General features: G+C 41.6%; 1 protein-coding gene across 7 annotated transcripts in view; it reads right to left on the bottom strand.

Annotated features, from left to right (window-relative positions):
* The window catches only part of LOC133628557 (ubiquilin-1-like), a 40,869-nt gene that overhangs the window by 18,075 nt on the left and 8,268 nt on the right, over positions 1-14,526 (bottom strand). For all 7 annotated transcript variants that reach the window (XR_009820744.1, XM_062016912.1, XM_062016913.1 and 4 more), the window contains exons 3-7: positions 12,349-12,464; positions 9,813-10,066; positions 8,841-8,999; positions 6,067-6,304; positions 5,406-5,548 (exon numbers count right to left, since the gene is read on the bottom strand). Coding sequence is in view for 6 of the 7 variants with exons in the window: in XM_062016912.1 (XP_061872896.1) it covers positions 5,406-5,548; positions 6,067-6,304; positions 8,841-8,999; positions 9,813-10,066; positions 12,349-12,464 (910 nt within the window). In the remaining variant the exon portion in view is untranslated. The remainder of the gene's footprint in view (positions 1-5,405; positions 5,549-6,066; positions 6,305-8,840; positions 9,000-9,812; positions 10,067-12,348; positions 12,465-14,526) is intronic.

Genomic DNA, 14,526 nt, shown 5'->3' with positions numbered 1-14,526 from the left:
AGATATCAGGAACCGTGAGCTGGGCCCAGGAAGAAGGGAAGTATGGGGGAGGGAGATCTTAAGTGCTGGTTGTAATTTTCTCTACTCCCTTTTTGCTTTTTGTTCTGTTCTGTTTCTTGTAGGTAGTAGAATAAACTTTCCTACTTTCCCGCACCAAGCGAAAGACTGTCGTGGTGCTTCTTTGCTAGTTGGGCCAAATCATGACAAGATGTTACACTGGTAGCCCTCTCAATTTAAAGGTGTCATGGTTTGACATGACAGCCTTTTCTGGTAAGGGGGAAGGGGCTGTAAAGATGGCTCCTGTAAGTAGTTGCTTGCAACTCTCCCAAGCTCTGAGCCAGATCCACTTCTGAGGCTGAGTCAATTAGACGCCTCCACAATCACTTTTTTAAGAAGCCAGAAGAGGAGACTTCTTCCTCCTTCTTCTGTTCCTTCTTCTTCTTCTGGCTGGTAGTGGTACAAGGAGTAGGAACAGTGAGAGAAACAACCATGTGGACTCCAAGGTCAGCAAGGAAAGAGAGGAGGAGGTTTGCTGTAGCAGAGACTCCCCTGCATTCTATGGAGAAGACTGGTGAAGCTGAGATTTATTTTCATTTCTTTAAAGACCCCACATCAGCGGTAGAGACTCATTTTGCTAAAGCTGACTCCAGACCAGGGGCAGCAATTCACTTCATTAAAGGCCCTGAGCCAGGGACAGTGACTATGGCCAGAGGAGGCTGTCCCCCATCGGAGGGACTCAATCACTTCACTACAGACCCCGAGCCAGGGGCAGTGATTTTCTTCGTTAAAACTATGGCTGCAGCAGGCCGTGCCCTGAGGGAGGGACCCAATATTCACAGAAACTGTAGCTGTGGGAAGGAACCCACAATGAAGAAGCTCATTAAACTTATGCCCAGAAGAGGCCTTGTCCCAAGGGAGGGACCCTCTGTCTGCAGAAACTGCAACCATGGCAAAGAATCCACGCGAGAGATATTCACCGTGTCCCATGTGAGGGACCCTGTATCGGCAGAAGCCGCAGCTGCTGGGAGCAACCCACACCAGAGAAGTTCGGTAAGGACTGTGTCCCAGGGGACAGACCCTGTGTTGGAGCAGGGGAAGAACGCAAGCTGTTGTCCTCCTCTGAGAGAAGTAGCAGAGACCATCTGTGAGAGACTGACCACATCCCCCATTCCCTGCTCCCTGGAGCCATTGAGGGGGAAGGAGGTAGAGATATTGGGAGCAGTGAGCTGGGCCTGGGAAGAAAAGAGGGATGGGGGAGGGAGATCTTAAAGTGCTGGTTGTAATTTTCTCATCATCCTACTCCCTTTTTGCTTTTATTGCGTTCTGTTTCTTGCAGAATAAACTTTCCTACTTTCCTCTCTAAGTTGAGTAGTGGAGTCTGTTTTGCCCGGAACCATAATTGGCAGCGAACCCTCCCTGCCCTTGTCTTAATCCACAACAACCTTACTTATCTTTTTACTCCCATTTCGCTGGGGTCTCTGCCATCCTAAGGAGGGTGTGGGTGAATGGGGGCACTGAGCGAGAGACTCAGTGGTGCTGCTGTGCTACCTGGGTCAAAGCATGACAAAAGGACAATGCAATTATCAGGCATAGTCACTGTGTGTTCACACAGGGAAAGTCCTATTTAACTGATTTGATATCTTTCTACAAGAAGGTCACCTGCCCTGTGGATGAAGGGAAGGTGGTAGATGTGGTTTTCCAGATTTTAGGAGGGCTTTTGCTACTGTCCCTCACAGTATCCTTCTGGACAATTTGTCCAACTGTGGGATGATGAGGTTCACAATGCACTGCCCTGGGTGAAGAACTGGCTGAAGGGCAGAGCTCAAAGGGTTGTAGTGAATGGGGCTACATCTGACTGGTGGCCAGTCACTAATGATGTTCTCCAGGGTTCAATTCTAGGGCCAGTTCTGTTTTTATCAATGATCTGGATGCAGGAGTTGGATGTACCGTTAGCAAGCTTGATGATATTAAACTGAGAGGTTCTGGTGACTCTCAAGGGACAAGAGGCCTTGCAGAGGGATATAGACAGATTGGAGCACTGTGCAGTCATCAATGGCACCAAATTCAACAAGAAGAGATACTGGGTTATGCACCTGGGATGGAGTAATGCCAGACACAAGCATAGATTGAGAGAGACAGGACTGGAGAGCAGCCCTGCAGAGAAGGAGTGCTGTCTGACAGGCTCGATGAGAGTCAGCAGTGTGCCCTGGCAGTCAAGAGGGCAAACTGTATCCTGGAGTGCATCAAGCACAGCAGAACCAGATGGTCAAAAGAGGGGATTATCCCACTGTATTTAGGGTTGTTGCGGCCTCACCTTAAGTACTGAGTGCAGTTCTGGGCTCCGTAATTTAAGGATATGAAGGTACTTGAATGCATCCAGAGGAAGACAACAAAGCTGGAGGGCATGTCCTATGAGGAACAGCTAAGGACTTTGGGCTTGTCTAGTTTGGAGAAAAGGAGGCTCAGGGGTGACGTCATTGCTCTCTACAGCTTCCCGCGGACGGGAAGTGGAGAGGGAGGTGCTGATCTTTTCTCCCTGGTATCCAGTGACAGAATGTGTGGGAACGGTTCAAAGCTGCACCAGGGGAAGTTCAGACTGGATATTAGGAAACACTTCTTTACTGAGAGGGTAGACAGATATTGGAACAGGCTTCCTAGAGAGGTGGTCGATGCTCCAAGCCATCAGTGCTTAAGAGGCATTTGGGCAACGCCCTTAACGATATGCTTTAACTTTTGGTCAGCCCTGAAATGGTCAGGCAGTTGGGCTAGATGATTGTTGTAGGTCCCTTCCAACTGAACTATTCTGTTCTATTGTACTGATGCCATCCAGCGTGACCACTTCCTGCTGCCCAGCTGTGTCTTTTTAGAACAGCCCAGTGGAGAAGTATGTGGACAGGGGGTCACAGCTGTAATTGAGAAGCATCTTTGAAGTTACAGTAGGGTTAGCTGTTGTTGCTCTGGCTTATCAGTTGGTGTCCCAGCATAACATTCAGCTGGCTGAAAATAGAGGCCAGTGGATAATTCACAAGGTCCACAGCCTCAGTGTCTCTGAGGTTGGGCCCATCAGCTTTTACAATCTTGCAGCAAAGGTACAGTAGGCTGTTGATCAGATTTATGTATTCTTCCCCATTCCCGGCTACAAAAAAGACCAGAGGTGAAGACTCTAGCTTGATTGGAGCATTGGGCAATCATTAATGGCAACAAATTCATGTTGTTATTTATTTTTTCCATAACACTGCCTACATGCAATTAGATGTTGGCAACACACATTTGTAGGGACTGCCTAATGATGGAACTCATGCATTGGATAAAATTTTGATTCCTAAAAATTTTTCTTAGTCCTATTTAAAGGACACATTCTTAGTATACACTGTGACAATTAAGATAAAGCAAACACAGAGGCTGCAACCACAATGGTGTAAGAGAGAAAGCTGGTGGTAAGGCAACATTTACAGGCAAATATCTTCAGAATCCACTCCACTTCTGAATTAGCTTAGGTCTTGCCTCTTTCAAGGCATGCAGTAAGGTCTCTCTACCCAAAATAATCAGGGCAGGGTGGAAGAGGTATGAGAGAAGCATTGTAAAAGCCTATCTTAGTAGCACAAAAAGTAATAAGATTTTTTTCTTTCATTTGCAAAAGAAGTCATGAAGGAAACGGGTTTTCTCTGGTTAGTGCACAGTAAGAACAAGTCATTTCTTCCAAGCAAAAACATGACAGCAAATCAAAGCAGTTGTGCTAGTCACAGACAACAACATCCACCAAAAGCCAGATTTAACTTTTAAAAGGGATGGAGAGATAAATCAAGCATTTAATTATCAAGGGATAATGTCTAAAGCTAATGAGAGTACATGTAACAGAATCTAGCTTTAAGTGAAATCAAAGAAAGGCATCAGTTTATTGCAAAAAATTGCTCACTGAATTTCAGATATTTGTTAGCAATACTTAGTATCTCATCTTACTTCTTGAAGAAAAGTAGGAAGCTGTTGTCTCGTTTGCTTCTGAAGTTGAGGATTTCCAGCAAATAAAAATTTTTGTCCTATAGATGATATTGCATAATCTTTTAACATCATAGATCAAGCTGTAGTGCCTTTAAGGTACTAGTGATATGCCTCAACATTGCTGACAGCATAATTAATCATCGAGACCACATTGCTCCAGCCATCAAGGACTCTACCCGTGGGAGACACTGTTGCTTTAGTGATATGTCCCGCTGGCCTAACGCCCCTGCGTATGCGCCTGGGTCCAAGGACTGCAATCCTCCTGGACTACTCCCAGATTTTTGGGAACTTTCCAAGGACTTTTTGAAACTTTTCAGGACCCTTCAGAGATGGCACTGGACATGCATCAACAAGAGGAGTGGGTATAAGAACGGGACTAGCAGAAGGGCTGGAGTTTCCATCCTCCTCACTGGACCAGAACGGATCATCGGACAGACAAGTGGACTGCTGGGGCTGCTGTAGACTCGTGGTGGTGACTATGGCACCTTTCTCTCTTTTCTTTCCTTCTCCCCCTTCTCTTTTCCTTGTTGATTTTTGATTGTAAAAATAAAGTAGTTTAGCACTTGACTCCATTTTGAGTCTTAATTCTGTTCCCAAGAATGCATGAAACCTAATCACGATAACCTGTTTGACTGGATATCACTCGAGTTAAGCCAAGCCATCCAGAATTGTCAGAGGTTGGTTGGAAAGCAAGGGAGTTTAACTTCTGTCAAATTAAACCCAACAGGGGATTGTGACAGTGCCCAAAAGTAAATAGTAGAGTGGATTTTAAGAGAACTATTTATCTTATTATCTAATTAATATGTGGTAACAATCTATGATAACCTCATATATATAACATAGTTCAAGATTTGGCTTTGGATATTATTGTTGTAAGTAAAATTGCAAAGCACTTCAAAATACCATTCATAAAACAGCAGTATCAGCACTTTTATTGTGAACAAGGATCACAGATGAGAAATGAAAACCAGAATAACAGCTAGATAAGGCACCAACTCCTTCCTCTCCACTTCTGTTCTCTCAAGCTACGGTATTTTTTTTAGTAGCATCTCTATCTTAATTTATAATCCAAACGTTTGCTTTGTTTAACTGGTTCTTATGCTAGGCCACAAAATTATAGGGCTGTATGAAACATACACAAGCTTACAAGTTGTTACAAGAGAATGCCTGACATGATGTCCAACTGCAAATTGAAGAAACTTACTGCAATAGATTGCTAAAGGTAGTTAGATAATAATTTCAATGTCAGGCATTAACATACTTTGAAAAATGGACCATTTACAACAGACAACTTACTATTAAGAAGCCGTCACAGTTCCTCTGTATTGAAAATATAACTTATCGTAATTTAAACTCCTTTTTTCACTTCAGCATACACAACACATCGCTACACCAAAAGCATTTACCTGTACTGCAAGATCAGGATTCTGGCTCAATGACTGCATCATGCTTCTCATATAGGGTGTAGACAGCATATTTTGCATAAGTTGTGGATTTTCTGTTATCTGCTGTAACAAGCTCTGCATTCCTGGTGTGTTGAACATACCAACTTTGAAAAAAGTAAAAGATGGCATTTGTAAAAATCTTACCTATAATCAAATTAATTAGACTGCCTAGAACTGGGATATAACTGTGTTGTTTTGGGTTTTTTTGCTTGTTTTTTTTCAATGAGCTTTAGCCTCTTAAATACACCTCAACATAGTTCTGCTTACACAGATGCATCTGCCCTAGAAACAAGTTAAGCCAGAGGTCATACCCAACAAGCAGTCCCACTAAGTATCTACACTGTTAGTTGTTTTCCTGTTTGTCTCCAAACAGAAAGAAAAATACTATCATTCATCTACAGGTTCCTTACTTTTGTTATTTTAAGGCAATATATAAGTATTAGTAGTCTTGGTTTACTTTTCATGTTTGTTTTTCTACAGGGGACTTTGATACCGGTCAAACATTCTATGGAAATAAACAGCAATAAAAACTTTTTATCAAAACATCTCTTTCTAATAACAGAATCATTTCAGCAAACTCCTGAATATTTGCAAACATATACAATTGTAATAACAGACACACCTCCTAGTCCAGGTTCCAAATTTGGTATAGTTGAGCTCTGTCCCATACTAGCAGAGGTGCTACTTCCAACATTACTGCCACCGCTCTCACCACTGGTGCTGGCACTTATGCAACTTTGAGAACTGGACTGAGGAGCCCAGGGATTTGGTAAAGGAGCTCTATTTTCTGTACGAGATGGTTGACTGTCCCCTCCCGATGATGCATTGCTTATTAAGGAAGCAAACAGGTTACCTCCAAACTACAGAAACAGAAAAAAAACATATATCATCTACTAGTCAACTATTTTTTAAGTCTGCTAGAAATGACAAGTTACCTTTCCAAAATTACACATGAAGATAAATGTTGATGGCTCTAAATTATAGTCATCGTTCTAAAATAAGCCATTGTAAATATTCTGAAAAGATACCAACACTGAAAGAGATATTATCTCAAGCAACAACAGCAAAAAAAAAAAGATAAGCTAATCACACCTCGTTTTAAACACAGTGTTTGCTACTATACTAGTACTTTGATCACAGCAAGATTACAGAACTACAGAATGGTAGGAGTTGGAAGGGATGTCTAGAGATCATCTAGTCCAACCTTTCTGCTAAAGCAGGTTCACCTCGACCAGGTTGCACACAAATGTGTCCAGGTGGGTTTTGAAAGTCTCCAGAGAAGAAGACTCCACAACCTCTCTGGGCAGCCTGTTCCAGTGCTCCCTCGCCCTCACAGAAAAGGTTTTCCTTGTGTTCAAGCAGAACTTCCTTTGTTCCAGCTTGTGTCTGTTACCCCTTGCCCTGTCACTGGGCGCTCCAAAAATAAAACACCATTGGCCTCATCCTCTTGACATCTGCCCTTTAGGTATTTAGAAACATTGATAAGGTCCCCCTCAGTCCTCTCTTCTCCAGGCTAAACAAGCCCCAGGTGTCTCAGCCTTTCCTCATCACAGAGATGTTCCAGTCTCCTGATCATCTTGGTAGCCCTCTGCTGGACTCTTTCCAGCAGCTCCCTGTCCCTCTTGAGCTGGGGAGCCCAGAACTGGACACAGTACTCCAGATGTGGCCTTACTAGGGCAGAGAAGAGGAGGATAACCTCCCTTGACATGTTGACCACGCTCTTCTTGATGCACCCCAGGATACCATTGGCCGCCTTGGCCACGAGAGCACATTGCTGGCTCATGTTTAATTTGCTGTCCACCAGAACTCCCAGGTCCTCTGTGGAGCTGCTTTCCAGCAGGTCAACCTCCAGCATTTACTGGTGCATATCTTGCATAGTGGTTTCAAACTTAGAAAAAAAATAAATCACATAATAATGGAATCTTAAGGGTTAGAAGGAACTTCAAGAGATCATCTAGTCCAACCCCTCTACCAGAGCAAGACCACCTAGAGTACGTCACACAGGAACTCGTCCAGGTGGGTTTTGAATGTCTCCAGAAAAGAAGACTCATCAACCCATCTGGACAGCCCGTTCCAGTGCTCTGTCACCCTTACAGTGAAGAAATCCTTCCTTGTATTTCTTTGGAACCTCTTCTGTTCCAGTTTGTACCCAATGCCCCTTGTCCTATCATTGGTCATCAATGAGAAGAGCCTAGTTCCATTCTCCTGTCACTCACCATTTACATATTTGTAAACATTAATTACCTCATCTCCAAGCTAAAGAGCCCCAGCTCCCTCAGCCTTTCATCATAAGGGAAATGCTCCACTCCCCTAATCATCTTGGTGGCCCTATGCTGAACTCTCTCCAGCAGCTCCCTATCCTTCTTGAACTGAGGGGCCCAGAACTGGACACAATATTCCAGATGTGGTCTCACAAAGGCAGAGTAGAGGGGCAGGAGAATCTCTCTCGACCTGCTAACCACAGTCCTTCTAATACACCTCAGGATGCCATTGGCCTTCTTGGCTAATGCTGGGTCATGGTCATCCTGCTGTCCACCAAGACCCCCAGGTCCCTTTCCCCTACACTGCTCTCTAACAGTTCATTCCCCAACCTGTACTGATACATGGGGTTATTCTTTCCCAGATGCAAGACTCTACACTTGCCCTTATTGAACTTCATTAGATTTCTCCCCACCCAATTCTCCAGCTTGTCCAGGTCTCATTGAGTGGCAGCACAGCCTTCTAGTGTGTCAGCCACTCCCCCCAGTTTAGTATTGTCAGTAAACTTGCTGACAGTGCCCTCTGTTCCCTCATCAAGGTCATTAATGAATATATTGAACAATACTGGTCCCTGAGGGACTCCAGTAGATACAGCCTCCAACTAGACACTGCCCCATTGATCACAACTCTCTGCCTTCTTCCCTTCAACCAGTTAACAATCTACCTCACTATCTGATCATCCAGCCCATACTTTCTCAGTTTTGCCATGAAGATGCTGTGGAAGACAGTGTCAAATGCTTTACTGAAATCAAAGCCTTTTTTCTTCCTATCTTGGGTTCCAATTTAATAAAGTTTTCATTTTTTCCTAGACCTGAGGAATTTTATAAGTACAAGAACTATAAATAGATTTAGAATACATACAACAAAAATTTCTTAACATTAAAATAGTTTCAGACAAAAAACAATATTTACCCTTTCAAGTTTTAAAGAGCATAGGAACAAGACACACATTGACTTCAAGAAATTTTGTTTTGTTAGGTACACATTTGAAAAATGATATTATTTATATTCTTTCATTTAAAAAAAAACCAAAACAAAAATGCCAAAAAAGCTTCCCCCCCAAAAAAACAAAAATCAAAATACAAAACAAAGAATCCCAAACATTTACTTTCAATGGCTCCTCCAGTCATTTCTCACCTGTTCCTGTGCTGCATTCAACATTGGCTCCTGAATATCTGTGTACATACGTCGCAAGGCATTGTAGCCACCTGGTATGCTTTCAAGATTGCTCAAGGCTCGGTCCTGGTTTCGCATAATTTCCTGCATCATTGCAGGGTTTCTAGCAAGTTCTAGAGTCTAATGAAATAGAACATTTAATTTGTATTGATAAAAATAATTCCATTCTAAAGTGAAAATATCAGCATTTAACAGTATCTCAGTTACTAATGTCTAACTCCAAATTAGGATTAAAGCCAAATCAAGATGTTATCTCAGTGGAAGGGGAGTCAATAGAATTTAATATTTAGTCAACATTCTAACATAACTGTTAGCATGCTGGCTGAGTCAGAAAGCATTGAATAAACAGAAGAAAAAAAAAACTTGAATGTACCATCCTGTTCTTTCTTGTCTCTTCTCAACACAATATATTTCTACCTTTTCTAACATCAGTACAGCATGTAGCTTATAACATGAACTTGAAAAATAAATACTTTAATTTTCCAAAGCCTTCATTTGTTTCTTGGGGCCTTCTGCCACATTAAGGCATACCTTACATAACACATAACTTATTTCTTTTAAAGAGGTACCCAATTACGTAAACTGGAAATCAACAGTATTTTGGAGAATTATTACTTCATAGTAAACTCACTGTTGACTAAACAACAGAAGATCTCAAGTGACATCCAACTCTAAACTCGGAAGATAAGATTATAGAGTCTTCAACATCTTTCAAAACTATGCTGCACTTTTTAAAAATTATCAGTTTATTTCAGACATCAGCAGCTAGAAATAAAAGCAACAGTTTCCTATAGCGACCTTTTAGAGATTGTCTAACAAGCCTAAATTCCTCAACAATATTTCAGCACTTATCCAAGCATGTCCAATTCGTGCTCTTTTGTTCACAGTTACAGTATAACCAAAGGTTATGAATTTAAAGATCTTTCTACATACCTGTCTCATTATATCTGGATTATTTAGCATGTGACCGATTTCTGGATTTCTCTGTATCAGTTGCTGCATTTGAGGGTTAGCCATAATTAACTGCCTCATCACGTCAGGATTTGAAAGCATGCTCTGAACAAATGGATTTTCCATTATCTGAACCATCATTTCTGGGTTGGACATAAGTTGTTGTTGCATCTGATTCTGTAACTCTGAAAAGTTTGATGCATTTAATCCCAGGCTACTCAGGCCTCCAAGGCCACCTTTAAGAGGAAAAAACAAACAAACAAACTTTCATCATTTAGTATATTTCTAAATACATCCAGGTTCTTTCTATGTACAAAATACATAAACATAACCCACTGTCGCATTAAAAGGGGACAGAGTGGTTTGGCAGAAAATAAATCTCTTTGTGTTCTAACTCTCCTCACCAAGGTGGGAGGTTAGGTGCGGCTAGTCCAGGTGCATTCATCTCTGTGAACTATCACGACTCTGGATTCACTGATAGTGGACTGCACCTTCAGTCCAGTCATGCTCATGAACTAGCATGGCCACACTCTAGGGTTTGATCACATTCAGTGAGAAACTGTGACGACTGGCTACTTAAACGGTGCAGTTTTATTCATGCAACAAATATACAGGTTCTTATGGATTGCCAGAGATAGTGACTGCAAAAGAAAGCACGTGCAAAAAAAATAGATATATAAACAATACAGTGTGTGAAGCTACAAAATACAGCCTGGTTATAAAAAGTTAAAGAGTAATTCTCTATAGAGATTTTTAAGTTTCCCACAGAAGTACTTAAAGTCTCACCCAAGGTGTCCCAAGGGGGGAGGAAGAGAGACTCAGTCTGTCAGCTGATCTCGGGAGTCAGAGACAGTTTGAGGGAGCTTCCCTGACTTGTTCGTGATGGTGTCTTCCCCCCAGTACCCCGCTTTTCTTTAACTCTTTTATAACTTTTTTTCACCTTCAAGGTGGAGTTTGAGTGACTTTAGTCATAAATACCTTTATTACGATTGGTGTAAAATTCTCTCGCCTCACATTTAAAGGTATAGCTTACAAACAATTCAGGTTGCAGATTCAAGGAGTGGTGGCACCTTGAAGGCAGGTAGCCTTTGGGATGGAGGTGTGTTTTAGTATTAAAATGACATTAAAATGAGCAAAGTTTGCTCTAGGACAGCATTTTGTCAAGATTTGACAGACCATTGGCTCAGGGTACCAAACGTGCTGCTTATCAGTTCTAGAGGACCATCTCGTTTCCATGTATCATCACAGAGTCTGGCCACTTAGCCTTCACTCTGCTCCACACTCCATGGTATTTGTAGGGAATTGCTGTGTTGTGGATTCCTCACATAGAAGCAGCAGCTGTATCCATCCTGTGAGCCTTCTTGATTTTTGTACCTTTCCTTAATTGGTGAACAATATTGGTTTTTATACCTTTCCTTAATTGGTGAACAATACTGATTTTTAATATAAGTTTTAATGCAAGTTTTAATTTCTAGGCCACTTAAGTAATAATGCCACACCCACACTTCAAAATAATGAAACCCAATAGAAATTCTATCTTTGCAAGGCTGTTAAGGAGTCATCTAATAGTTTGCTTCTTTACATAAGACACCTAGAAATGCAAATCACATCTGAAATATAACTTGTTACAATTCTAACAGCTTTTCTTCTACTTTACTATAGTTGAGGTACAAGGGATGTGTGAGTTTTGGGGTCTCAGGTTAATTCCCAACAGTTTCCAATAAATTTGTAGTAATCATTTATAGACAGACCACCACCATGATGAATCCCTAATACAATGCATAATCTCTATTGTAAACAAAAAGTAAAGCTCTTTTAGTTTTTGATGCATCAGCAAAAAGAAATGTTTTAAATTCTCCTCCTTTGCAGAGTTTAGCAAACAAAAGTTTCATATTTTTAGAAGGTACTAGTCAATCTAGATAACTGTTTACAACTAAAAACAATTGCTTAACATAGTTTTTTTCAGTTGTGTTGTTTTTTTTTTTAAAGAAAGCAAACAAGGAAAGAGTATGAATAGCAAAACCCAGTAACTAAGGAAAGAGATAATATTTTAAAATCAGTAGACTTCTGCCTCTATTCTTGAAAGACTGATAACGCAGCTTCAGAATCTGAGAAATATTGGTTTGTAGGATAGAAGTAACTTTGTTACTTCTCTTCTGAGTCATGATGTTATGGGTCCAACTTCAATACTCCCTTCAGGCCAATTCACATGTACCATTAAGGAAGAGGAGGAGACTGGAAGGAGTTTAAATACCTATAGTGCCAGAATACAAGATCAAGCAGCATCTTACTACTGAAGATGAAACAGCACAAGCCTGAAGTCCTGTACGTAAAAATTAAGGAAACAACTTACCTCCGATATCTTATTGATCAAAAGCTTATTGCAATCAATACCACAGATTTTTGTAATTAGTATTTTTTTTTAAGCCCCATTTACATTACAATAAAGCTCCACAGATACTTACCTCAAACCAAGATGCCCAATATACCCATCATGTTACTTAACAAATATTCTTACCCAAGCCAAAAGAGTTGCTATTTGTTGAAATTGGTGTTGAGATATTACTGCTTGATATTGATGTGGTATCAATACTGCCAGTGGTGTATGTTTGTTGACCTGGATGAACTTGTGACCTATAAAAAACAAGTTAAAAAAATTACTAGTTGAACAAGGTGTGGTAGGTTGACCTCAGTCAGTTAAGACCCCAGTCAGTTAAATCCTCATCCAGTTACATCATTTTCCCCAACCTCAGGCAGGACATGGGAGAGAATCAGAAGGGCAAAAGCAAAAAAACTCATGGGTTGTCATAAAGACAGTTTAATTGGTAAAGCAAAAGTAAAGAAAAAGAATCCCCCAAAACCAAACAGAAAAATGATGCAAAGTTAATTGCTCACCAACTCCCACCAGCAGACCAATGTCCAGCCAATCTCTGAGCAACAGCCACTTTGGAAAAGCTCCCCTGGTTTTACTGCTTAGCATGACATGATATGGTGTGCAATATCTTTGGTCAGCTTGATTCAGGTGTCCCAGCTGTGTCTCCTTCCCAACTCTAGCCTGGGCAGGAGGGAGGCACGGAGTGTCTTATCACACATCAGTATGTTGTCAACGCTGTTAAGTCTAAATACCACACCAAACAGGCTGTTATGAAGAACTCCATCTGAGCCAGACCCAGTACACAAGCTCTGGAATTTAATATAATCTAAGAAAAACATGGAATTGAATCTGGCCAGGGATGTCAAAGATAACAAGAAGGGCTTCTATAAGTATATAGGAGACAAAAAGAAGACTAAGGAAAATGTAGAACTGCTGCTTAACGAGACAGGAGACCTGGTTACTTGGGACATGAAAAAAGCTGAGGTACCGAATGCCACCTTTGCTTCAGTCTTTACTAGTAAAACAAGCCTTCAGGAATACCAGGCCTCTGAGACTAGGAGGAAAGGCTGGAACAAGGAAGATGTACCCTTGATGGAAGAGGGAATGCTTAAGAAAATTGGATGTATGCAAGTCCACGGGCCCTGATGGAATGCAACCACAAGTGCTGAGGAAGCCAGCAGATGTCATTGTAAGGCCACTCTCAATTATCTTTGATTGATCATGGTGACTAGGATAAGTGTCCAAAGACTGGAGGAAAGCAAGTGTTACTACTATCTTCAAGAAGGGCAAAAAGGAGGACCCAGGGAACTACAGGCCGATCAGCCTCTCCTCCATTCCTAGGAAGGTGATGGAGAAACTAATCCTGGAAATCATTTCCAGGCACAGAAAGGACAAGAAAGCCATCAGGAGTAGTCAGCATGGATTCATCATGGGGAAGTCATGTTTCATCAACACGATAACCTTATGTGATGAAATGACTGGCCACGTAGAAGAGGGGGAAGCAGTGGACTTTAGGAAGGCTTTCAACAGTGTCTCCCATTGCATTCTCATAGAGAAGCTAATGCAGTAGGGGTTGGATGAGAAAAATGGAAAACTGGCTCAGTGGCCAGATCCAGAGGGTGGTGATCAGTGGAATAAAGTCTAGTTGAAGGCCAGGAGCTAGCAGTGTACCCCAGGAGTCAATACAGGGACCAATTCTGTTTAACACCTTCATTAATGATTTGGATGATGGGGCAGAGTATACCCTCAGAAAGCTTGCTGATGACTCAGAACTAGGAAGAGTAGCTGATATGCCAGAGAGCTGTGCAGAAGGAACTTGACAGGTTGCAGAAATGGGCTGACAGGAATCTCATGAATTTCAACAAGAGAAAGTGGTGCAAAGTCCTGCACCTGGGAAGGAACAACCCCAAGCATCGATTCAGGATGGGAAAGCAGCTTGGCAGAAAAAGTCCTGGTGGTCACCAGGCTGAACATGAGCAGGGGTGTTGGACCAGATGACCTCCAGAGGTCGCTTCCAACTTCAACCATTTATAATCTCATCACTCCTTCAGAACAGCAGTTTCTACCATTAAGAAATTTGGATGGGCATCACTGCAACTGTTACCACCTTTTACATCCTATCCCTGGGATGCCTGTCAACAAATTGCTTCCTCAGTCCTAAACTTGCTTTAGTGATTCTGATGTACTATTTGAGGGAGTATGCATACTAATTCAATGTTCGGGGCTTAAAGAGAAGGATAGCAAGATCTAGAATACAGGATTTATTCCATACCTTTAGTAGGATGTCCCACTGAACATCAAATTAAGTTAAAAGTCTTATTT

The sequence above is a fragment of the Colius striatus genome, chromosome W, assembly GCF_028858725.1.
Source record: "Colius striatus isolate bColStr4 chromosome W, bColStr4.1.hap1, whole genome shotgun sequence".
Taxonomy (NCBI): domain Eukaryota; kingdom Metazoa; phylum Chordata; class Aves; order Coliiformes; family Coliidae; genus Colius; species Colius striatus.
The sequence above is the reverse complement of the archived record's forward strand: the minus strand, read 5'-3'. Positions and strand labels throughout refer to the sequence as shown.